A 25,402-nucleotide genomic window follows, 5' to 3' on the forward strand; every position below is an offset into this window, starting at 1 on the left:
TGCTGCCACATCGTCCTCCTCCGCCTGCCCAACCCCAGACGCCATGGAGGACTGAGATCTGTAGGGCCTACTGGGCAGGTACACTCACTGAGGAAGGGAGATTGTGAGAGGGTAAAAAGATAGATAGTTGGAGAGAAAAGGAGTGGGATAGGGAGAGAGAGAAATTGGAGGGGAGAGAGAGAGACAGGGAGAGAGAAATGGGAGGAGAGAGAGAAATGGGAGGAGAGAGAGCGGAGGCAGAGAGATAGGGAGAGATAGAAATGGGAGGGGAGAGAGAGAAATGGGAGGGGAGAGAAATGGAAGAGAGAGAGAGACAATTATCTCAACAACAACGAGCTAGAGGGGAAGAGGTTCTTGTGTTTGCCTCGTCAGAACCTGCTCTCATCTGCTCTTCAAGGGAATGTGCAGCGGAAATGTATCAACAGAAACATTTTAACGTGTATTTCCTGGTCAGTTGTGTCAAAAAAAATTCCCATTAGGAGGTGATTTATACAACATTATCGTTTGAGCCTACTACTCCTGAAGATTACCCAGCTACATGTTCCATCACTCAAAGGGAAGTATCGCGAGATGGTTACTATTGTGATTTTTTGGGGGCGATTTTATGACTGATTTGATATGAGCTATAAAATGCACAAAAGACATGTTGCCATGTCTTAACATCAATATATACCCGATTCATATAATATTTTTTATATATATTTTACAACCTTCACACTCACTTTTTAAAGAGGTGCAACAGTGCAGAGAAAATGCTGGTACATTTATGACAATGTAAACACTGAACTGAAGTACCTGGCCACTTCCCTGGCCGTTGCTGCATATTCATGAGAGGAAGGCGTCTCACCCAATCCCCGAGAATAAAATCCTAATTTAAAAAATGTGAATATTTTCGACTTTCACATAGAAGCTCTCTCCCTCCATCCGAGGAATTCATTACGCTCAAAACACTTGAAATAAAACAATTCAAAAAGAGACTGATTTAAACATTTGTTTAATTTTCACAAGTGCATTTTTAGCAAACCATAGCAAAGTGTGGTTACACTGACCTGATCTCAGAGTCACAACAGAAAACACCGCCAGTCAATGAAACAGGGGTGAAGGAAGTGACACATAACATGAGTAATTCAGCGCATTCATTCTATAGTACTATTCATGTCTCTAGCCAGTGGAATTAACTAATACCAGTTGAGATTAATCAATCTGAATTTATAAAATCTACATTTCAGAGACAATTTCAGAGTTGTTTTGTTAAATTCAGACAGATTTGAGTGTAAAGACGGTAAACTGATCTACTTTAGTAACGTCTGATGAAGCAATGCGCGTGCAAGAGACTGACAGCCTCAGTGCAGTCTGAAGATTAGCAGAAAAATGGGAGAAAGAGACTAGAATATATGATACTACAGAGACACAGAGGAGCCAATCAAATGGCTACCCAGACTATTTGCATTGCCCCACCCCCTTTTATACTGCTGCTACTCTCTGTTATTATCTATGCATAGTCACTTTAATAACTCTATGTACATGTACATATTACCTCGACGAACCAGTGCCCCCGCACATTGGCTCTGTACCGTAACACCCTGTATATAGCCTCCACATTCACTCTGTACCGTAACACCCTGTATATAGCCTCCACATTGACTCTGTACCGTAACACCCTGTATATAGCCTCCACGATGACTCTGTACTGTAACACCCTGTATATAGCCTCCACATTGTACCGGTACCCCCTGTATATAGCCTCCACATTGACTATGTACCGTAATACCCTGTATATAGCCTCCACATTGTACCGGTACCCCCTGTATATAGCCTCCATATTGACTCTGTACCGGTACCCCCTGTATATAGCCTCCACATTAACTCTGTACTGTAACACCCTGTATATAGCCTCCACATTGTACCGGTACCCCCTGTATATAGCCTCCACATTGTACCGGTACCCCCTGTATATAGCCTCCACATTGTACCGGTACCCCCTGTATATAGCCTCCACATTGTACCGGTACAACCTGTATATAGCCTCCATAGTGACTCTGTACCGGTACCCCCTGTATATAGCCTCCACATTGTACCGGTAACCCCTGTATATAGCCTCCACATTGTACCGGTATCCCCTGTATATAGCCTCGCTATTGTTATTTTACTGCTGCTCTTTAATTATTTGTTATTCTTATCTTTTACTTGTTTTTGTTGGTATTTTCTTAAAACTGCATTGTTGGTTAAGGGCTTGTAAGTAAGCATTTCACTGTAAGGTTTACACCTGTTGTATTCAGCATTTCACTGTAAGGTCTACTACACCTGTTGTATTCAGCATTTCACTGTGAGGTCTACTACACCTGTTGTATTCAGCATTTCACTGTGAGGTCTACTACACCTGTTGTATTCAGCATTTCACTGTAAGGTCTACTACACCTGTTGTATTCAGCATTTCACTGTAAGGTCTACTACACCTGTTGTATTCAGCATTTCACTGTAAGGTCTACTACACCTGTTGTATTCAGCATTTCACAGTAAGGTTTACACCTGTTGTATTCAGCATTTCACTGTAAGGTCTACTACACCTGTTGTATTCAGCATTTCACTGTAAGGTCTACTACACCTGTTGTATTCAGCATTTCACTGTAAGGTCTACTACACCTGTTGTATTCAGCATTTCACTGTAAGGTCTACTACACCTGTTGTATTCAGCATTTCACTGTAAGGTCTACTACACCTGTTGTATTCAGCATTTCACTGTAAGGTTTACACCTGTTGTATTCAGCATTTCACTGTAAGGTCTACTACACCTGTTGTATTCAGCATTTCACTGTGAGGTCTACTACACCTGTTGTATTCAGCATTTCACTGTAAGGTCTACTACACCTGTTGTATTGGGCATTTCACTGTGAGGTCTACTACACCTGTTGTATTCAGCATTTCACTGTAAGGTCTACCTACACCTGTTGTATTCAGCATTTCACTGTAAGATCTACTACACCTGTTGTATTCAGCATTTCACTGTAAGGTCTACTACACCTGTTGTATTCAGCATTTCACTGTAAGGTCTACTATACCTGTTGTATTCAGCATTTCACTGTGAGGTCTACTACACCTGTTGTATTCAGCATTTCACTGTGAGGTCTACTACACCTGTTGTATTCAGCATTTCACTGTAAGGTCTACTACACCTGTTGTATTCAGCATTTCACTGTGAGGTCTATCTACACCTGTTGTATTCGGCGCATGTGACTAATAACATTTGATTTGATAAGAGGTTACAAAGGAGATCCTGCATTCCTTCCCCTTTTCTGTGTCTATCCATCACCAGGCAGCGGTGGCTATACTTCCCATTATCACAGAGAGATATTCCATTCCATTTCAGACAGCATAAGTTGTCCATTTCAGTCATCATTTCAGACATTTCTGAAATAAAGTCTATTTCACTCAAGAGTTCAGACAGCTCATTTCAGACCAGTTCCAGTCCCACTTCATTTCACTTGTCATTTTCAGAATGGCAGCTCAAGTCCATTTCAGACCCGTTTCCATTCAGACAGCCACCTCAAGTCCGCCATGTCAAACCCGTCCAGTTTCAGGCAGTCCAACCATCCATTTCAGAGCCAGCTGGACTTTTCCTCCTCGAACTTCTGTGGATCAATAAACGGCTTGTCGATCGACTTGATCATCAGCTCCCCGCAGTACACACACTCGCAGGCGATGATGTCATCGATGTCGGACTTGATCTGCTCGCGGCTGACCCTGGCGCTTCCTTTCCCCAGGCTGGCGGTGTCGCCCCCCTCCTCCTTCTCCTTCGTGGCGGGGCGCTGGCGGGACTTGGAGGTCTGAGTGGCTGCAGCCAGCTTCTTCTGCAGCTCATCTAGTTTAGTCTGCTTGTAGGTGGACAGGTGAGGGCTCACCTAAGGAAAGACCCACTGTTACAGTATGTGAGCTCCATACAAGATAACTAGTGAATTTTTAAAAAAACGCTATTGAATTACTGAATCTCCTGGGGGAAGAAGACATTAGTTGTGATACATTTTTGGGGATATCCTCCTCCAAGCCTTTTTCATTGTGTATGTAGCGTACATCATTTACAAATATATACACAGTAATGACCCAATGGCCCTCTGTTTGCTGCAATAGATTGTTGGCTAACTCTTCTTTCAATCGGGTCAAAGTTCAAGAGAAAAGAAGGATGTGCTACTGACCTACTGGTATATATATATATATCGTAAGCTAACTGTTCTTGAAATCGGGTCAAAGGTCAAATGAAATTGGTTTGCATACCGACCTCCAGGAAGAGGCAGTCGTAGTGGAACATGTGTCCACAGAGGAACAGATAGAAGGGTCTGTTGAGGAGGGGGAAGTCGCAGGCAGCACATTTCTCCTGACTCTCCACCACCCCGTACTTGTTCCTCATCTCCTGGATGTCCTCTCTGATCCGCTTGGCGCTCTCCGTCGCCTCCTCCATCTCCTGCTTCAGCTCGTCTATATGCTGGTTGTACTCCTCTAAAGAGCTGCAGATAGCTTCCTGCAGGGAGAGGGGAGGGGAGGATGGTGTGGAGGGACATAAAAACACATGTCAAATTACTTACTAGAAGCTGAGATTTGGTTCGGGTGCCAAGATTACATACTGACAAACATTTGGTTTAGCTGGTACAATGGAAACAATAGAATAGTCCCCAAAAGTGCAAGCTCCAAGGTAAATTAAGTGCACCTCAAATACTGTCTCGTATGTTTGTGTGTTTGTTTGTTTGTTTGTTTAGATCCTAAATATTTGATGACAGTATTACCTTAAAGTGGTCTATGGTGACGAAGTCTGGGAAGAAGGGCAGTATGTCTTCGATCTTGAGCAGGTTACAGCTGGACAGACAGTTCATGGCCTTCTTCACATCCTTCTCCTCTTGCACCACGTGACGGGCGATCTTCAGCCACAACTTCTTCTTCAACTCCTCATCCTCCTCAGGCAGGTCAGCGCACGTCTTGGCCAGGTCCACATCCACCTGGAAGGACAAACAGCACAGGAGAAGCACCAGCCGCTTGAGGAATGGTTTTCAAGGAGCGGGACACTAATCTAGATGCTTACAAGAAATCCCGCTATGCTCTACGACAAACCATCAAACAGGCAAAGCTTGAATCGAGAACTCAGATCGAAACCTACTACACCGGCTCTGACGGTCGTTGGATGTGGCAGGGCTTGCATACTATCACGGATCACAAAAGGGAAACCCAGCCACGAGCTGCCCAGTGAAGCGAGCCTACCAGATGAGCAAAATGCCTTCTATGCTGGCTTCGAGGCAAGCAACACTGAACCATGTATGAGAGCACCAGCTGTTCCAGACGACTGTGTGATCACACTCTCTGTAGCAGATCCGAGTAAGCCCTTTCAACAGGTTAACATTCACAAGGCCGCGGGGCCAGACAGATTACCAGGACACATTCTCAGAGCATGAGCTGACCAGCTGGAACGTGTCTTCACTGATGTTTTCAATCTCTCCCTGACCCTGTCTATAAATCATATATGTTTCAAGCAGACCACCATAGTACCTGTCCCCAAGAACGCCAAGGTAACCTGTCTAAATGACTATCACCCTGTAGCACTCAGATCTGGAGCAATGGAATGCTTTGTAAGGCTGGTAATGGCTCACATCAACACCATCATCCCAGACACAGTCCAATTCACCGCCCCAACAGATCCACACTGCACTTTACCACCTGAACAAGAGCAACACCTTTGTGACAATGCTGTTCATTGACTACAGCTCAGCGTTCAACACCGTAGTGCCCACGAAGCTCATCGCTAAGCTAAGGACCCTGGGACTAAACACCTCCCTCTGCAACTGGATCCTGGACTTCCTGACGGGCCGCCAATAGGTGGTAAGGGTAGGTAGCAACACATCTGCCACGCTGGTCCTCAACACTGGGGCCCCTCAGGGGTGTGTGCTTAGTCACCTCCTGTACTCCCTGTTCACCCACGACTGCATGGCCAAACACAACTCCAACACCATCATTAAGTTTGCTGACGAAATGGCGGTGGTAGGCCTGATGACCAACGATGATGAGACCGACGATGATGAGACAGCCTATAGGGAGGAGATCAGATACCTAGCAGTGTGGTGCCAGGACAACAACAACCTCTCCCTCAACGTCAGTAAGACAAAGGAGCTGACCGTGGACTACAGGAAACGGAGGGCAGAGACACACCCCCATTCACGTCGACGGGGCTGTAGTGGAGTGGATCGAGAGCTTCAAGTTCCTCGGTGTCCACATCACTCAGGATCTATCATGGTCCATACACACCAGCACAGTCGTGAATCAAATCAAATCAAATGTATTTATATATTCCTTCTTACAATCAGCTGATATCTCAAAGTGCTGTACAGAAACCCAGCCTAAAACCCCAAACAGCAAGCAATGCAGGTGTAGAAGCACGGTGGCTAGGAAAAACTCCCTAGAAAGGCCAAAACCTAGGAAGAAACCTAGAGAGGAACCAGGCTATGAGGGGTGGCCAGTCCTCTTCTGGCTGTGCCGGGTGGAGATTATAACAGAACATGGCTAAGATGTTCAAATGTTCATAAATGACCAGCAGGGTCAAATAATAATAATCACAGTAGTTGTCGAGGGTGCAACAAGTCAGCACCTCAGGAGTAAATGTCAGTTGGCTTTTCATAGTCGATCATTAAGAGTATCTCTACCGCTCCTGCGGTCTCTAGAGAGTTGAAAACAGCAGGTCTGGGACAGGGCACAACAACGCCTCTTCCCTCTCAGGAGGATGAAAAGATTTGACTGGGCCGTCAGATCCTCAAAAAGTTATACAGCTGCACCATTGAGAGCATCTTGACTGGCTGCATCACCGCTTGGTATGGCAACTACTTGGCATCTGACCGCAAGACGCTACAGAGGGTAGTGCGTACTGCCCAGTACATCATTGGCGCCAAGCTTCCTGCCATCCAGGACCTCTATACCAGGCGGTGTCAGAGGAAAGCCCTAAAAAAAGACTCCAGCCACCCAAGTCATAGACTGTTCTCTCTGCTACCGCACGGCAAGCGGCACCAATGTATGACATCTGGAACCAACAGGACCCTGACCAACAATGTTGTTACCAATGTCTACACTGTATTTCTGATCAATTTGATGTTAGTTTAATGGACAATTAAAAATATGTTATTTTCTTTCAAAAACATGGAGATTTCTAAGTGACCCCAAACTTTTGAACGGTAGAAGAAACTGAGAAGTGGTCTGTGGTCACCACCTGCAGAATCACTCCTTTATTGGGGGTGTCTTGCTAATTGCCTATAATTTCCACCTTTTGTCTATTCCATTTGCACAACAGCATGTGAAATTTATTGTCAATCAGTGTTGCTTCCTAAGTGGACAGTTTGATTTCACAGAAGTGTGATTAACTTGGAGTTACATTGTGTTGTTTAAGTGTTCCCTTTACTTTTTTGAGCAGTATATATATATATAGAGAGATAATGTCTGTATATATATATATATATATATTGAGATAATGTCTGTATATATATATATTGAGATAATGTCTGTATATATATATATATATATATATTGAGATAATGTCTGTATATATTGATGGTGTAGCCCACTATTTGCACATTCTTATTCTTGCAATATCCTGTTAATATCAAACGATCAACAGTTAGCCACAAATTCATCAAAACTAGCCAAGACACTCACTTGTAGGGCCAGATCAACAGCCTCCTCATACAGCTCCAGGATCTTATAGACCAGAACACAGGCCTGGAGGTAACCGTGTTCAGCACACAGCCTCAGGGCGTACTTTAAATCATAGTGGATGTCTGACAAGTGGGTCCCAGCCTGTCAATAATAACAACACATTTGATTTGTTAATAATATATATTTGTGTATTAATAAAAATAATAATACATTGTAATATTATATTTGATTTACTTTCAAGATACCCAAGGACACTTAAGAGTAAACTAGAATAAAATATAAACACGTCATTATGAAGAAAAAAAAGTAAATTCCACAATTATCAAGACATTTAGTCTGCGTGTCCTTGGTGAAAAGTAAGGTGCTATATAGGGAACAAGGTGCCATTTGGGATGGTCACAGCCTTGAACCTACCTGTTCCAGGTACCACAAGAGACTATCAGGTTTGTACTTGGCGTAGAGGGCCAGCAGGTAGTTGTGTATGGCCTCTTCGGTCACAGTGAGCTGGTAGACACAGAACTCCATGTAACGGATGGTCTCGTTGACCTGTTGTGTCGGTCCCATCTGACTGTAGTTGACCAGGGCTGGGATCAGCTTCTTAGGCTCCAGCCTGCTACCCATCTGGATCCACGCATCCACCACCTTTTACGGTTATTAAAAAAAACTATATTTATTGTTGATTAATTCATTCAATTTCAATTCATTATTCACGGATAAACAAATCTGCACTTTTACGTGCCATGATTTTCCATGAATATTGAAGATAAAGTATGGTATTGTACGGCACGTCAAACTGAATTGCATTGTACTTGAATACACAAAGACAAAAATAATACCAAAACATTTCATTGCAACCGGTTAAAAATTATTTTATCACCTTCTTAGGTATGTGTTGCATGAGGATGGGGGAGAACTTATAGAAGAGCTTCTCGTCGCAGTGCTTAGAAAGCACCTCCAGGGCGGCGCTATAGTCATCATGCTGACAGTGGTGGGAGATCACCCTCTCATAGTCCTAGAGAGAGAAGATAGATTCTTTCTTAAATCCCAGAAAATGTCAAAACAGCAACAGATAAGACATACTTTATACAAAACAGAAAATAAAAGTGACATAAAATGTCCGTAACATTAGGAGGCGGGCGTTAATTTGAGCACCTAGTTCAGTTTTAGTCTTAAAATAACTTTTGTAGTTTTTAGGTCAAATTTTAGTAATTTCATCCTTTGTTAGTTTTAGTTATTATCAGTCGACATAAAACTATGGATATTTTGTCTAGTTTTAGTCACAGCCGTATTAGTGACCTAATAATGAAAATTGAGGCTACCTCTAACTTCCCTCATGTGCACATTCAGATAGGCTTGTCCAACTAGGCCTACTATCCCTTAGCTGGTAACAATGATATCGTGGCAGATTGTAACCAATGCCAGGCATAATTAACCATATAGGCTATAAAGCTTTGGCTACAGGTTCAAAATGTTACACCTCTGATTTTCTCCTTGTCGGAACCGCTGGCTCTTCGGATTCAAATAATGTGGCTTTTTGTTTAATCTGATTGGAAGTATTACACCAAGGACTGCATTCTGTCTCCAGAGGTAGCAGAGGAAGGTCAGGGGCTGTTCAGGGAATGCTCCTAACCACTGACAAGATGTGGCGGCTTTTCGTTGCACTTTTCAGCAGCCGTGGCATCACCCAGGTGGGCGCTACACTCCTGGAAATGAAGGACCAGAACCAGAGAAGTGGATCCAATGGAGTGACTGGACATTCAGAGAAGCAGGTGTTGAAGAGCTCTTCGTTTTCAGACTGTCTTTGTGGAACCTACACGGCCTTTCCCGCCCAAACTGGCTCAACCTCATCCTAAGCCCACTGACACCGTTTCAGCCTGCTATATACTATTGTGTGTTAACGATTAGAGACATTTATTTAAGAGGACCCCAATGGAAATAAGTTTTCAAACTTTTTTTGGTCATCCTCGATTTTAAATGCATTATCCACATGTGGTTGTATTGTGTTTAAATAATATTATAGAGAAAGCGCGAGAGAGAGCGAGCGAGAGATAGCGAGCGAGAGATAGCGAGATATTTGGTTCACTTTCTGAATTGAAATAGAATTGTGCCTAACCCTGGATAAATAGCATCATAAGATACCTGCATGACGACAGAGAAGTAGACCATGTCGTGCACGTTGCCGTGGCTAGCCAGCAGGTCATAGATGGTCGTACGGTTGTTATAGAGACACTCCTTGTGTTTGGAACTACTGAGGAACTTCCGGAACTCATCACGTGTCTCCTGGAACACCTCATGTTTCCCCTCATCTGATTGTAGAAGCCCCAGGCGATTCAGGTAGAGCTCCGTCAGCCAGGTGACCAGTAAGATGATCTGGGTCTTCTCACTCTGTTTCAATTTATCAATCAAACTTAGGGGTAACATGATCAAAAATACAGTCCCTACAAAATAGTTAAAAAATAATTATACAAAAGAGAGTTTATGGGAGCCTATTCCCTATATAGTGCACTACTTTTGACCAGGACCCAGAGGGTGCCATTTTGGACCTACTAAGTCACCAAAAACATCCTACCTGCTTCAGGTTGTTGAGTTTCTTCAGAAGGAACTCTTTCAGAGCTTCTTCCTGTTTCGCCTCGATGAACTTCAACGCAATCTCCTCAAAGTAGTTCTGGGTCAGGGCGTAACACTTAGCACTCTCCAGGTAACGTTTGTCCTGGAAGCAGTGTTCTGCCTCCTTAGCCAGGACTATGTCCATGCACTCTGGCCGGTCCCGGCAGTACTCCTTAGCCAGGTCAAACTTGTTCATACTCATGTACATCTGCCACACATCCCTGGCTTCTCTCTGGATGTGGTATCTGGATTGAGAGAGGAAAAACCTGACTGTTGTACTTGTCTTTCACACTCTCGCCTGTCTTTTGTTTCTAGCACTGATTCCACAGATAGCGGCTGAACAGGGTTTAACTAGCAACGGCAGATCTAGTCTGATTCCACAGATAACGGCAGATCTAGTCTGATTCCACAGATAGCGGCTGAACAGGGTTTAACTAGCAACGGCAGATCTAGTCTGATTCCACAGATAACGGCAGATCTAGTCTGATTCCACAGATAACGGCTGATCTAGTCTGATTCCACAGATAACGGCTGATCTAGTCTGATTCCACAGATAACGGCTGTGACTTGGTTGTTCTACTGATCCCAGTTGATTGCACTGATTGTAAGTCTGTCTGAGCATCTGCTAGGTTGACTAAAAAAACAAAATAATAAAATGTAAAAACGAACCTAAAGACGGCCTTCTCAGTGTAGATCCACACCAGGCCTCCTGCTGGGTCCTTAATCATCTTCTTCAGAGTGCCGAACTTATCAGGGAACACGTCCTCGTACACCACCTGTCAATCAATACATACCTCAATCAACATAGACATACATCAATCAATACAATCAATACAGACATACATCAATCAATACAATCAATACAGACATACATCAATCAATACAATCAATACAGACATACATCAATCAATACAATCAATACAGACATACATCAATCAATACAATCAATACAGACATACATCAATCAATACAATCAATACATACATACATACATACATAAATACAGACATACATCAATCAATACATACATACATACATACATACATACAATCAATCAATATATACATCCATCAATCAAATGAATGTATTCATAAAGGGGGCCTAGTCAAAAGAAGTGCACTACATAGGAAATAGGGTGTCATTTTGGACAAATCCAAAATGAGCAGCTGTCACTAAGACTGTGTTTAGACTAGGGTTGAATGGCGGGAACCCGCTTAACGGAATGTACCAGAATTTACCGTCCGAAACCACTCCTTTTTCCAGGGGTTAAATAACTGCGAGAAACCGGTAAATAAATAAAAAGTATTTATATGAACAGCATGGCGTGAAATGGAACTGTTCAATTATATGATGTGTCCAAATCTAGCTTCTCTACGGCCTCTGCATGATGAATCAACACTCAGGGTGGGGGGGGGACAGACAGCCCATCTCAGGGTGGGGGGGGACAGACAGCCCATCTCAGGGTGGGGGGGGGACAGACAGCCCATCTCAGGGTGGGGGGGGACAGACAGCCCATCTCAGGGTGGGGGGGGGGGACAGACAGCCCATCTCAGGGTGGGGGGGGGGGACAGACAGCCCATCTCAGGGTGGGGGGGGGGGACAGACAGCCCATCTCAGAGTGGGGGGGGGGGGTGGGGACAGACAGCCCATCTCAGGGTGGGGGGGGGGGGGACAGACAGCCCATCTCAGGGTGGGTGGGGGGGGGGGACAGACAGCCCATCTCAGGGTGGGGGGGGGACGACAGACAGCCCATCTCAGGGTGGGGGGGGGACGACAGACAGCCCATCTCAGGGTGGGGGGGGGACGACAGACAGCCCATCTCAGGGTGGGGGGGGGGGCAGACAGCCCATCTCAGGGTGGGGGGGGGGACAGACAGCCCATCTCAGGGTGGGGGGGGGGACAGAAAGCCCATCTCAGGGTGGGGGAGGGGGACAGCCCATCTCAGGGTGGGGGGGGGACAGAAAGCCCATCTCAGGGTGGGGGAGGGGGACAGCCCATCTCAGGGTGGGGGGGGGGGGACAGACAGCCCATCTCAGGGGGGGGGGGAGGGGGACAGACAGCCCATCTCAGGGTGGGGGGGGACAGACAGCCCATCTCAGGGTGGGGGGGGGGGACAGACAGCCCATCTCAGGGTGGGGGGGGGGGGGACAGACAGCCCATCTCAGGGTGGGGGGACAGACAGCCCATCTCAGGGTGGAGGGACAGACAGCCCATCTCAGGGTGGGGGGGGGGACAGACAGCCCATCTCAGGGTGGGGGAGGGGACAGACAGCCCATCTCAGGGTGGGGGGGGGACAGACAGCCCATCTCAGGGAGGGACGGGGACAGACAGCCCATCTCAGGGTGGAGGGGGGGGGACACAGCCCATCTCAGGGTGGGGGGGGGGGGGACAGCCCATCTCAGGGTGGGGGGGGGACAGACAGCCCATCTCAGGGTGGGGGGGGGACAGACAGCCCATCTCAGGGTGGGGGAGGGGGACAGACAGCCCATCTCAGGGTGGGGGGGAGGGGGGACAGACAGCCCATCTCAGGGTGGGGGGGAGGGGGGACAGACAGCCCATCTCAGGGTGGGGGGGGGGGTGGGGACAGACAGCCCATCTCAGGGTGGGGGGGGGGGTGGGGACAGACAGCCCATCTCAGGGGGGGGGGTGGGGACAGACAGCCCATCTCAGGGTGGGGGGGGGGACAGACAGCCCATCTCAGGGTGGGGGGGGGGACAGACAGCCCATCTCAGGGTGGGGGGGGGGACAGACAGCCCATCTCAGGTTGGGGGGGGGGAGACAGACAGCCCATCTCAGGGTGGGGGGGGGGACAGACAGCCCATCTCAGGGTGGGGGGGGGACAGACAGCCCATCTCAGGGTGGGGGGGGGGGGACAGACAGCCCATCTCAGGGAGGGACGGGGACAGACAGCCCATCTCAGGGTGGAGGGGGGGGGGACACAGCCCATCTCAGGGTGGGGGGGGGGGGGGGGGGGACAGCCCATCTCAGGGTGGGGGGGGGACAGACAGCCCATCTCAGGGTGGGGGGGGGACAGACAGCCCATCTCAGGGTGGGGGAGGGGGACAGACAGCCCATCTCAGGGTGGGGGGGAGGGGGGACAGACAGCCCATCTCAGGGTGGGGGGGAGGGGGGACAGACAGCCCATCTCAGGGTGGGGGGGGGTGGGGACAGACAGCCCATCTCAGGGGGGGGGGGGGGACAGACAGCCCATCTCAGGGTGGGGGGGGGGGGTGGGGACAGACAGCCCATCTCAGGTTGGGGGGGGGGAGACAGACACCCCATCTCAGGGTGGGGGGGGGACAGACAGCCCATCTCAGGGTGGGGGGGGGGGGGGACAGACAGCCCATCTCAGGGTGGGGGGGGGGGGGGACAGCCCATCTCAGGGTGGGGGGGGACAGACAGCCCATCTCAGGGTGGGGGGGGACAGACAGCCCATCTCAGGGTGGGGGGGGGGACAGACAGCCCATCTCAGGGTGGGGGAGGGGGACACACAGCCCATCTCAGGGTGGGGGGGAGGGGGGACAGACAGCCCATCTCAGGGTGGGGGGGGGGTGGGGACAGACAGCCCATCTCAGGGTGGGGGGGGGGGGTGGGGACAGACAGCCCATCTCAGGGTGGAGGGGGGGGACGACACAGCCCATCTCAGAGTGGGGGGGGGGGGGGACAGCCCATCTCAGGGTGGGGGGGGGACAGACAGCCCATCTCAGGGTGGGGGGGGGGACAGACAGCCCATCTCAGGGTGGGGGGGGGGGACAGACAGCCCATCTCAGGGTGGGGGAGGGGGACAGACAGCCCATCTCAGGGTGGGGGGGGGGACAGACAGCCCATCTCAGGGTGGGAGGGGGACAGACAGCCCATCTCAGGGTGGGGGGGGGACAGACAGCCCATCTCAGGGTGGGGGGGGGGACAGACAGCCCATCTCAGGGTGGGGGGGGGGACAGACAGCCCATCTCAGGGTGGAGGGACAGACAGCCCATCTCAGGGTGGAGGGACAGACAGCCCATCTCAGGGTGGAGGGACAGACAGCCCCTCTCAGGGTGGAGGGACAGACAGCCCATCTCAGGGTGGGGGGGGGGGGGGGGGGACACAGACAGCCCATCTCAGGGTGGGGGGGGGGGACGGGGACAGACAGCCCATCTCAGGGTGGAGGGGGGGACACAGCCCATCTCAGGGTGGGGGGGGGGGGGAACAGCCCATCTCAGGGTGGGGGGGGGGGGGACAGCCCATCTCAGGGTGGGGGGGGGACAGACAGCCCATCTCAGGGTGGGGGGGGGGGGGACAGACAGCCCATCTCAGGGTGGGGGGGGGGGTGGGGACAGACATTCCATCTCAGGGTGGGGGGGGGGAGACAGACAGCCCATCTCAGGGTGGAGGGGGGGACGACACAGCCCATCTCAGGGTGGGGGGGGGGGGGGCAGCCCATCTCAGGGTGGGGGGGGGGGGGACAGCCCATCTCAGGGTGGGGGGGGACAGACAGCCCATCTCAGGGTGGGGGGGGGGACAGACAGCCCATCTCAGGGTGGGGGAGGGGACAGACAGCCCATCTCAGGGTGGGGGAGGGGGACAGACAGCCCATCTCAGGGTGGGGGGGGGGGGGGGACAGACAGCCCATCTCAGGGTGGGGGGGGGGACAGACAGCCCATCTCAGGGTGGGGGGGGGACAGACAGCCCATCTCAGGGTGGGGGGGGGACAGACAGCCCATCTCAGGGTGGAGGGACAGAAAGCCCATCTCAGGGTGGGGGGGGGACAGACAGCCCATCTCAGGGTGGGGGGGGACAGACAGCCCATCTCAGGGTGGGGGGGGACAGACAGCCCATCTCAGGGTGGGGGGGGGACAGACAGCCCATCTCAGGGTGGGTGGGTGGGGGGGGGGGGCAGCCCATCTCAGGGTGGGGGGGGGGGGTGGGGACAGACAGCCCATCTCAGGGTGGGTGGGTGGGGGGGGGGGGCAGCCCATCTCAGGGTGGGGGGGGGGGTGGGGACAGACAGCCCATCTCAGGGTGGGGGGGGGGGGGACAGACAGCCCATCTCAGGGTGGGGGGGGGGGGGGGGAGACAGACAGCCCATCTCAGGGGGGGGGGGGGGGGGGGGGACAGACAGCCCATCTCAGGGTGGGGGGGGGGGGGGGACAGACAGCGTAGCCTAGTGGTTAGAGCGTTGGACTAGTAACCGGAAGGTTGCAAGTTCAAATCCCCGAGCTGACAAGGTACAAATCTGTCGTTCTGCCCCTGAACAGGCAGTTAACCCACTGTTCCTAGGCCGTCACTGAAAATAAGAATTTGTTCTTAACTGACTTGCCTAGTTAAATAAAGGTAAAAAAAAAAAAATAAAAAAAAAATAAATCTCAGGGTGGGGGGGGGGGACAGACAGCCCATCTCAGGGTGGAGGGACAGACAGCCCATCTCAGGGTGGGGGGGGGGACAGACAGCCCATCTCAGGGTGGGGGGGGGGGACAGACAGCCCATCTCAGGGTGGGGGGGGGGGACAGACAGCCCATCTCAGGGTGGGGGGGGGGGGCAGACAGCCCATCTCAGGGTGGGGGGGGGGGACAGACAGCCCATCTCAGGGTGGGGGGGGGGGGACAGACAGCCCATCTCAGGGTGGGGGGGGGGTGGGGACAGACAGCCCATCTCAGGGTGGGGGGGGGGTGGGGGGGACAGACAGCCCATCTCAGGGTGGGGGGGGGTGGGGACAGACAACCCATCTCAGGGCGGGGGGGGGGGGGTGGGGACAGACAGCCCATCTCAGGGTGGGGGGGGGACAGACAGCCCATCTCAGGGTGGGGGGGGGGGGGACAGACAGCCCATCTCAGGGTGGGGGGGGGACAGACAGCCCATCTCAGGGTGGGGGGGGGGGGGACAGACAGCCCATCTCAGGGTGGGGGGGGGACAGACAGCCCATCTCAGGGTGGGGGGGGGACAGACAGCCCATCTCAGGGTGGGGGGGGGGGGACAGACAGCCCATCTCAGGGTGGGGGGGGGGGGTGGGGACAGACATTCCATCTCAGGGTGGGGGGGGGGAGACAGACAGCCCATCTCAGGGTGGAGGGGGGGACGACACAGCCCATCTCAGGGTGGGGGGGGGGGGGGCAGCCCATCTCAGGGTGGGGGGGGGGGGGACAGCCCATCTCAGGGTGGGGGGGGACAGACAGCCCATCTCAGGGTGGGGGGGGGGACAGACAGCCCATCTCAGGGTGGGGGAGGGGACAGACAGCCCATCTCAGGGTGGGGGAGGGGGACAGACAGCCCATCTCAGGGTGGGGGGGGGGGGGGGACAGACAGCCCATCTCAGGGTGGGGGGGGGGACAGACAGCCCATCTCAGGGTGGGGGGGGGACAGACAGCCCATCTCAGGGTGGGGGGGGGACAGACAGCCCATCTCAGGGTGGAGGGACAGAAAGCCCATCTCAGGGTGGGGGGGGGACAGACAGCCCATCTCAGGGTGGGGGGGGACAGACAGCCCATCTCAGGGTGGGGGGGGACAGACAGCCCATCTCAGGGTGGGGGGGGGACAGACAGCCCATCTCAGGGTGGGTGGGTGGGGGGGGGGGGCAGCCCATCTCAGGGTGGGGGGGGGGGTGGGGACAGACAGCCCATCTCAGGGTGGGTGGGTGGGGGGGGGGGGGCAGCCCATCTCAGGGTGGGGGGGGGGGTGGGGACAGACAGCCCATCTCAGGGTGGGGGGGGGGGGGGACAGACAGCCCATCTCAGGGTGGGGGGGGGGGGGGGGAGACAGACAGCCCATCTCAGGGTGGGGGGGGGGGGGGGGGACAGACAGCCCATCTCAGGGTGGGGGGGGGGGGGGGGACAGACAGCGTAGCCTAGTGGTTAGAGCGTTGGACTAGTAACCGGAAGGTTGCAAGTTCAAATCCCCGAGCTGACAAGGTACAAATCTGTCGTTCTGCCCCTGAACAGGCAGTTAACCCACTGTTCCTAGGCCGTCACTGAAAATAAGAATTTGTTCTTAACTGACTTGCCTAGTTAAATAAAGGTTAAAAAAAAAAAAAAAAAAAAAAAAAAATCTCAGGGTGGGGGGGGGGGACAGACAGCCCATCTCAGGGTGGAGGGACAGACAGCCCATCTCAGGGTGGGGGGGGGACAGACAGCCCATCTCAGGGTGGGGGGGGGGGACAGACAGCCCATCTCAGGGTGGGGGGGGGGACAGACAGCCCATCTCAGGGTGGGGGGGGGGGACAGACAGCCCATCTCAGGGTGGGGGGGGGGGACAGACAGCCCATCTCAGGGTGGGGGGGGGGGACAGACAGCCCATCTCAGGGTGGGGGGGGGGTGGGGACAGACAGCCCATCTCAGGGTGGGGGGGGGGTGGGGGGGACAGACAGCCCATCTCAGGGTGGGGGGGGGGTGGGGACAGACAACCCATCTCAGGGCGGGGGGGGGGGGGGGGGGGGTGGGGACAGACAGCCCATCTCAGGGTGGGGGGGGGACAGACAGCCCATCTCAGGGTGGGGGGGGGGGGACAGACAGCCCATCTCAGGGTGGGGGGGGGACAGACAGCCCATCTCAGGGTGGGGGGGGGACAGACAGCCCATCTCAGGGTGGGGGGGGGGGACAGACAGCCCATCTCAGGGTGGGGGGGGGACAGACAGCCCATCTCAGGGTGGGTGGGGACAGACAGCCCATCTCAGGGTGGGTGGGTGGGGGGGGGGGGACAGCCCATCTCAGGGTGGGGGGGGGGGGTGGGGACAGACAGCCCATCTCAGGGTGGGGGGGGGGGGGTGGGGACAGACAGCCCATCTCAGGGTGGGGGGGGGGGGGGGGGAGACAGACAGCCCATCTCAGGGTGGGGGGGGGACAGACAGCCCATCTCAGGGTGGGTGGGGACAGACAGCCCATCTCAGGGTGGGTGGGTGGGGGGGGGGGAGACAGCCCATCTCAGGGTGGGGGGGGGGGTGGGGACAGACAGCCCATCTCAGGGTGGGGGGGGGGGGTGGGGACAGACAGCCCATCTCAGGGTGGGGGGGGGGGGGGGGACAGACAGCCCATCTCAGGGTGGGGGGGGGGGGGGGGGGGACAGACAGCGTAGCCTAGTGGTTAGAGCGTTGGACTAGTAACCGGAAGGTTGCAAGTTCAAATCCCCGAGCTGACAAGGTACAAATCTGTCGTTCTGCCCCTGAACAGGCAGTTAACCCACTGTTCCTAGGCCGTCACTGAAAATAAGAATTTGTTCTTAACTGACTTGCCTAGTTAAATAAAGGTTAAAAAAATAAAAAATAAAAAATAAATCTCAGGGTGGGGGGGGGGGACAGACAGCCCATCTCAGGGTGGAGGGACAGACAGCCCATCTCAGGGTGGGGGGGGGGGGACAGACAGCCCATCTCAGGGTGGGAGGGGGGGACAGACAGCCCATCTCAGGGTGGGGGGGGACAGACAGCCCATCTCAGGGTGGGGGACAGACAGCCCATCTCAGGGTGGGGGGGGGGTGGGGACAGACAGCCCATCTCAGGTTGGGGGGGGGGGGAGACAGACAGCCCATCTCAGGGTGGGGGGGGGGGGGGGGAACCAGACAGCCCATCTCAGGGTGGGGGGGGGGGACAGACAGCCCATCTCAGGGGGGGGGGGGGGGACAGCCCATCTCAGGGTGGGGGGGGACAGACAGCCCATCTCAGGGTGGGGGGGGGGACAGACAGCCCATCTCAGGGTGGGGGGGGGGACAGACAGCCCATCTCAGGGTGGGGGGGGGGACAGACAGCCCATCTCAGGGTGGGAGGGGGACAGACAGCCCATCTCAGGGTGGGTGGGGACAGACAGCCCATCTCAGGGTGGGGGGGGGGACAGACAGCCCATCTCAGGGTGGGGGGGGGGGGCAGACAGCCCATCTCAGGGTGCGGGGGGACAGACAGCCCATCTCAGGGTGCGGGGGGACAGACAGCCCATCTCAGGGTGGGGGGGGGGACAGACAGCCCATCTCAGGGTGGGGGGGACAGACAGCCCATCTCAGGGTGGGGGGGACAGACAGCCCATCTCAGGGTGGGGGGGACAGACAGCCCATCTCAGGGTGGGGGGGACAGACAGCCCATCTCAGGGTGGGGGGGGGGGGGACAGACAGCCCATCTCAGTATGCACTGTCATTTCATCATGGTAACTTTTTGTCTTGTGACAGGTAGGTCTACATTTTCTGCAGCATAGCCTACGCTAGAATAATATAGAGACCAAACGCATGTCTAATTTACCCATCTACATCTGGATTTTGGTGATCACCTTGTTTTTATAATTGTAAAGATTATATATTTTTTAAATTAAAAAACAGCCAATAAGTCAAATATCGTTACTTTTAAATCAGTGCACCTCTCGCAGTTTCTCTCCATCAACTCCATTCAAAATGGCAACTAAAATAGATCATCCTGTTCTAGACTGAGATAGAGATATATATTTAGATGTCCTAGCCTACCTCTTTCAATACATTCAATGCAGTATTAGCCTTATATTTAGCTAATTAATGAGGAGTTATGTATAAATATGCTTCTAACTGATAGGGGGACAGAGATGGGCTGCCTGTGCTCCGCTGGGGGCCCTCCTTAAAAAAAGGCTCTTGCGAGTCCCAAACGCTAGACTAGAATAGATTACTGGACAATAGTTCTTACGCCAATAGACTATACAAAGAGGGACACAATCTCTTGTTTTCTGAATGTTAAATACAGCAGCCTACAGTACTGACGGGAAGTTTGAAAGAAGAGCGAACGCAAGATGGCGGCAGGCTACTCCCTGAAGGAGAAGTGAAAACCTTCTGTGTCTAATTCTAGTCTCATATTATTCAAGCATGTCATTAGAATGATGACGAGAAGGACAACAAAACAGATTTACATTTGTTGAAAGCGAGGAAGGAATGAAGCAACACTAGAGAGAGAGAGAGAGAGAAAAGGAGGCAGGATAATAACATTATGAAAAGGTAAATATGCGTCAACCTACTAATTTTACAAAAACAGTCCCTATTATATATTAAAAAAGTGTAAATCAAATCCGCTTGCCAATACTTGTAACGTTGTAGGCTGCATGCGATGCACCAGAATCACATGTTCTCTTCTGCCTCATGGTTTGAAAGACGTGTGTAATTCCAGTCCATAGAAATACAGTATAATGCAATCAAGTAATACAGTTACTTTATTGTCCCCAATAAAGTAATGCGTTGTGGTCAAAAATACCAATTAAATGGGAAAAATATCAGAATTGGGCCACCTGTGTAAACGCAGGTTAAGTGCTTTTATAGTAACCCGGCCTGGACCCCACAGTAGCCCGGCCCGGACCCCACAGTAGCCCGGCCCGGACCCCACAGTAGCCCGGCCCGGACCCCACAGTAGCCCGGCCCGGACCCCACAGTAGCCCGGCCCGGACCCCACAGAGCAAGCAGCAGCAAAGGCAGAGTTCCGTCTGTCTGTGTGTGTGTGTGTGTGTGTGTGTGTGTGTGTGTGTGTGTGTGTGTGTGTGTGTGTGTGTGTGTGTGTGTGTGTGTGTGTGTGTGTGCGCCCACCTGTCCGTTGAGGGTGCAGATGGCTTTGACGCGGTCAGGGAGGAGGAGTAGAATGTGGAACTGAGTCAACACGATGGAGATGGGCTTGTTGAAACTGAAGTCTATGTCTGGGGTGTAATCCCACACCTGATGGGGGGGGGGTTAAATAAATTAAGAGAGAGAGACAGAGAGAGAGAGACAGAGAGAGAGACAAAGAGAGACAAAGAGACAGAGATAAGTGCAGCAGAAATATTAATTTCTAGAATACAATAGAATTATTCTGAAAGCCCAGTAACAAATAGACCTTCAGCCCACCCATATCACCTGTGGGGAGTTCACCACTACAGCACATGACCAAATACAACACATCAAACCTTAAAGTATACTAGCCTAAATATATTAGAAAAACAGTACCTGCACATCACTGAGCAGCGAGTCCATCTTGGCGTAGTCCAGCTGACCGTAGAGAACTCCGTTACCCATCATCCATGCGAAGGCCTTGGGGCACGACCTGAGCTTGGGGGTGTAGAAGGTGATCTCACTGTAGCCCATATTAAACGGAAACTCCTGGAAGCTGGGCAGAAGCTCCTAGTAGTAGCAGACATAGCACATTATAAGCCTTGTCACAAGACATATTAAAAAGGTTCCTATACGGTTATAACAAGTTATAAAGTACCTCATAGGCTCTGACCAAAAGTAGTGGACTATATAGGGAATAGAGTCCAATTTCCAACACGGCCATGTTGTTTTAAAAGGCTGTCTGAACAGACCTGATTCTGTGAGAATATGGAGCTGAAGCCTTGCTGCTCGGACCCCTCTGCCACACGACCTACAAACTGGAACAGACGCTTCCTGGTGGTGGCGATGATGACGACTTTAGACTCCGGACCTCGTTCCACCTCTATACAGCATACTGGAGCGGGCCTCCCGTCCTCCTCCAGGGAATGGACCTGTGTTTCAATGACATACATTACTCGGTATAATAAAAGGATTCGTTTTGCAAACGTACTTTCAAAACACGATAGCGAAAGCTGTTCACAAAAGCTTTCAGCCTGCGGATAAGTTCACACGAAGGAGTGTAACCATCTCAGCATGGATTGATTCTTTTTTGAATTTCAATAGGTTTGATTAGCAGAGCTTTCCACTGGTTCAAAATCAATCAACAACAAAAAAAGAATACAGTATTAACAGCATTTGTTTTGGCTATGTTGTATAATTTCTGAATATACAGTACCAGTCAAATGTTTGGATACACCTACATATGCAAGGGTTTTTCTACATTGTAGAATAATAGTGAAGACATCTAAACTATGAAATAACACATATGGAATAATGTAGTAACCAAAAAACTAAAAGTGTTAAACAAATCAAAATATATTCTAGATTCATCAAAGTAGCCACTCTTTGCCTTGATGACAGCTTTGCACACTCTTGGCATTCTCTCAACCAGCATAATGAGGTAGTCACCTGGAATGCTTTTCCAACAGTCTTGAAGTACTTCCCACATAATTCTGAGCACTTGTTGGCTGCTTTTCCTTCACTTTGCGGTCCAACTCATCCCAAACCATCTCAATTGGCTTGAGGTCGGGTGATTGTGGAGCGATTTCAAATGAACGTATCCTCTGCAGCAAAGGTAACTCTGGGTCTTCCTTTCTAGAGGCGGTCCTCATGAGAGGCAGTTTCATCATAGCGCTTGATGTTTTTTGCAACTGGATTGACTGAAAGTAATGATAGACTGTTGTTTCTCTTTGTTTATTTGTGCTGTTCTTGCCATAATATGGACTTGGTCTTTTACCAATTAGGGCTATCTTCTGTATACCCCCCCTACCTTGTCACAACACAACTGATTGGCTCAAACGAATTAAGGAAAGAAATTCCACAAATGAACTTTTAACAAGGCACACCTGTCAATTGAAATGCATTCCAGGTGACTACCTCATGAAGCTGGTTGAGAGAATGCCAAGAGTGTGCAAAGCTGTCATCAAGGCAAAGGGTGGCTACTTTGAAGAATCTCAAATATGAAATATAATTTTGATTTGTTTAATACTTTTTTGGTTACTACATGATTCCAAATGTGTTATTTCATAGTTTTGATGTCTTCACTATTATTATACAATGTAGAAAATAGTACAAATAAAGAATAACCCTGGAATGAGTAGGTGTGTCCAAACTATTGACTGGTAGTGAACATGAAGATATACAGTATAATGTCATTAGTTTATAGTCACATCCTACCACTGACCTGTTTGAAGTAGTGGTCGGGGTTGGTGTTAAACAAGCTTCCCTCTGAAGCAGAGATCTCAGCCTCGAAGATGATTCCCTGGCTGGTTCCCACTAGGATGGGCCCAGTGTTGGTCTCTGTCCTCAGTAGCTTGTTCCAGCCTACACTGTCTATGAGGTGTCCTCTCCAGCGGGACAGACACCTCACCCTCTGGGTGTTCCTGTTCAGATACAGACACTCACTGGTACTGAGAGAAATCACCAGGTGAGACCCTGCAGGGAAGGAGAGGGGAGACCAGAGTTATAACTGGTACTGAGAGAAATCACCAGGTGGGACCCTGCAGAGGACCAGAGTTATAACTGGTACTGAGAGAAATCACCAGGTGGGACCCTGCAGAGGACCAGAGTTATAACTGGTACTGAGAGAAATCACCAGGTGGGACCCTGCAGGGAAGGAGAGGGGAGACCAGAGTTATAACTGGTACTGAGAGAAATCACCAGGTGGGACCCTGCAGAGGACCAGAGTTATAACTGGTACTGAGAGAAATCACCAGGTGGGACCCTGCAGGGGACCAGAGTTATAACTGGTACTGAGAGAAATCACCAGGTGGGACCCTGCAGGGAAGGAGAGGGGAGGCCAGAGTTATAACTGGTACTGAGAGAAATCACCAGGTGGGACCCTGCAGGGAAGGAGAGGGGAGGCCAGAGTTACTACTGGTACTGAGAGAAATCACCAGGTGGGACCCTGCAGGGAAGGAGAGGGGAGGCCAGAGTTACTACTGGTACTGAGAGAAATCACCAGGTGAGACCCTGCAGGGAAGGAGAGGGTAGATAGGTAGGTTTACTGTCACGTCGTAACCTACCTATTTCAAGACACCTTAACAGACAGATAGGTAGGTTACGACATGACAGTAAACCTAATCTATCTGTCTGTCTGTCCTGTCTGTCCTGTCTGTCTGGGTGTCTGTTGAAATAGAGGTTATGACGGGACAGTAAACCTATCTGTGAAGGTGTCTGTTGAAATAGAGGTTACGACATGACAGTAAACCTGTCTGAAGGTGTCTGTTGAAGAGGATTTATGACGTGACAGTAAACCTATCTATCTATCTGTGAAAGTGTTTGTTGAAATAGAGGTTGACAAGACAGTAAACCTATTTCAACAGACACCTTCACAGATAGATAGATAGGCAGGTTTACTGTCACGTCGTAACCTATCTATCTGTGAAGGTGTCTGTTGAAATAGAGGTTATGACGTGACAGTAAACCTATCTGTGAAGGTGTCTGTTGAAATAGAGGTTATGACGAGACAGTAAACCTATCTATCTGTGAAAGTGTCTGTTGAAATAGAGGTTATGACGAGACAGTAACAGACCTGTAAGAGTAAAGGAATTTAATTGGTCCAGATGTTTCTGTACTTCATTTGTGGTTCTTAGATGAAAAACCATGACTTCTTTAGTATGTTTACTCACATCAATTAGAAATAATTTTAAAAAACAGCTTGGTGAAAAATTTACCTGAGAAATACCTCTATGAAAACCCTTGATAGGCAACAGACTGTCAATTTAAAGTGGAACTGGCAGCATTTTAACTACTTTGCAGTTATGAAACAAACAGAAAATCATAATATCAGTCAAAAATATCAAATCGTCAGTTAATGATACAAAACCAACTTCATGGGCTTTACAAAGAGGTAATTTGTTACTCAAAATCCCATGATGTAGAGTAAGGAATAGTTGGCAGAATAGATGGATGTAGTTCAATATATAGATATATACAGTTGAAGTTGGAAGTTTACATACATTTAGGTTGGAGTCATTAAAACTAGTTTTTAAACCGCTCCACACATTTCTTGTTAACAAACTATAGTTTTGGAAAGTCGGTTAGGACATCTACTTTGTGCATGACAAGTAATTTTTCCAACAATTGTTTACAGACAGATTATTTCACTGTATCACAATTCCAGTGGGTCAGAAGTTTACATACACTAAGTTGACTGTGCCTTTAAACAGCTTGGAAAATTCCAGAAAATGATGTAATGGAAGCTTCTGATAGGCTAATTGACATCATTTGAGTCAATTAGAGGTGTACCTGTGGATGTATTGCAAGGCCTACCTTCAAACCCAGTGCCTCTTTGCTTGACATCATGGGAAAATCAAAAGAAAATACGCCAAGACCTCAGAAAAAAAAATTGTAGACCTCCACAAGTCTGGTTCATCCTTGGGAGCAATTTCCAAACGCCTGAAGATACCACGTTCATCTGTACAAACAATAGTACGCAAGTATAAACATCATGGGACCACGCAGCCTTCATACCGCTCAGGAAGGAGACGCGTTCTGTCTCCTAGAGATGAACGTACTTTGGTGCGAAAAGTGCAAATCAATCCCAGAACAGCAAAGGACCTTGTGAAGATGCTGGAGGAAACAGGTACAAAAG

At 50.7% G+C, this 25,402-nt stretch overlaps 1 protein-coding gene across 3 annotated transcripts in view; it reads right to left on the reverse strand.

The window, feature by feature from the left end:
• Positions 1-978: 978 nt before the first annotated feature.
• The window catches only part of LOC129817810 (vacuolar protein sorting-associated protein 18 homolog), a 29,244-nt gene continuing 4,820 nt past the window's right edge, over positions 979-25,402 (reverse strand). The window contains exons 4-17 of one of the 3 annotated variants that reach the window (XR_008753775.1): positions 22,991-23,241; positions 21,519-21,698; positions 21,163-21,336; positions 20,770-20,895; positions 10,954-11,060; positions 10,247-10,529; positions 9,817-10,062; positions 8,555-8,689; positions 8,092-8,319; positions 7,678-7,818; positions 4,776-4,985; positions 4,274-4,513; positions 2,755-3,899; positions 979-2,719 (exon numbers count right to left, since the gene is read on the reverse strand). Coding sequence is in view for 2 of the 3 variants with exons in the window: in XM_055873381.1 (XP_055729356.1) it covers positions 3,597-3,899; positions 4,274-4,513; positions 4,776-4,985; positions 7,678-7,818; positions 8,092-8,319; positions 8,555-8,689; positions 9,817-10,062; positions 10,247-10,529; positions 10,954-11,060; positions 20,770-20,895; positions 21,163-21,336; positions 21,519-21,698; positions 22,991-23,241 (2,624 nt within the window). In the remaining variant the exon portion in view is untranslated. Of the gene's footprint in view, positions 3,900-4,269; positions 4,514-4,775; positions 4,986-7,677; positions 7,819-8,091; positions 8,320-8,554; positions 8,690-9,816; positions 10,063-10,246; positions 10,530-10,953; positions 11,061-20,769; positions 20,896-21,162; positions 21,337-21,518; positions 21,699-22,990; positions 23,242-25,402 lie in introns of all 3 variants that reach the window. The other 2 variants (XM_055873381.1, XM_055873382.1) reach the window with 2 other exon arrangements.

The sequence above is a fragment of the Salvelinus fontinalis genome, chromosome 20 (assembly GCF_029448725.1).
Source record: "Salvelinus fontinalis isolate EN_2023a chromosome 20, ASM2944872v1, whole genome shotgun sequence".
Lineage (NCBI taxonomy): Eukaryota > Metazoa > Chordata > Actinopteri > Salmoniformes > Salmonidae > Salvelinus > Salvelinus fontinalis.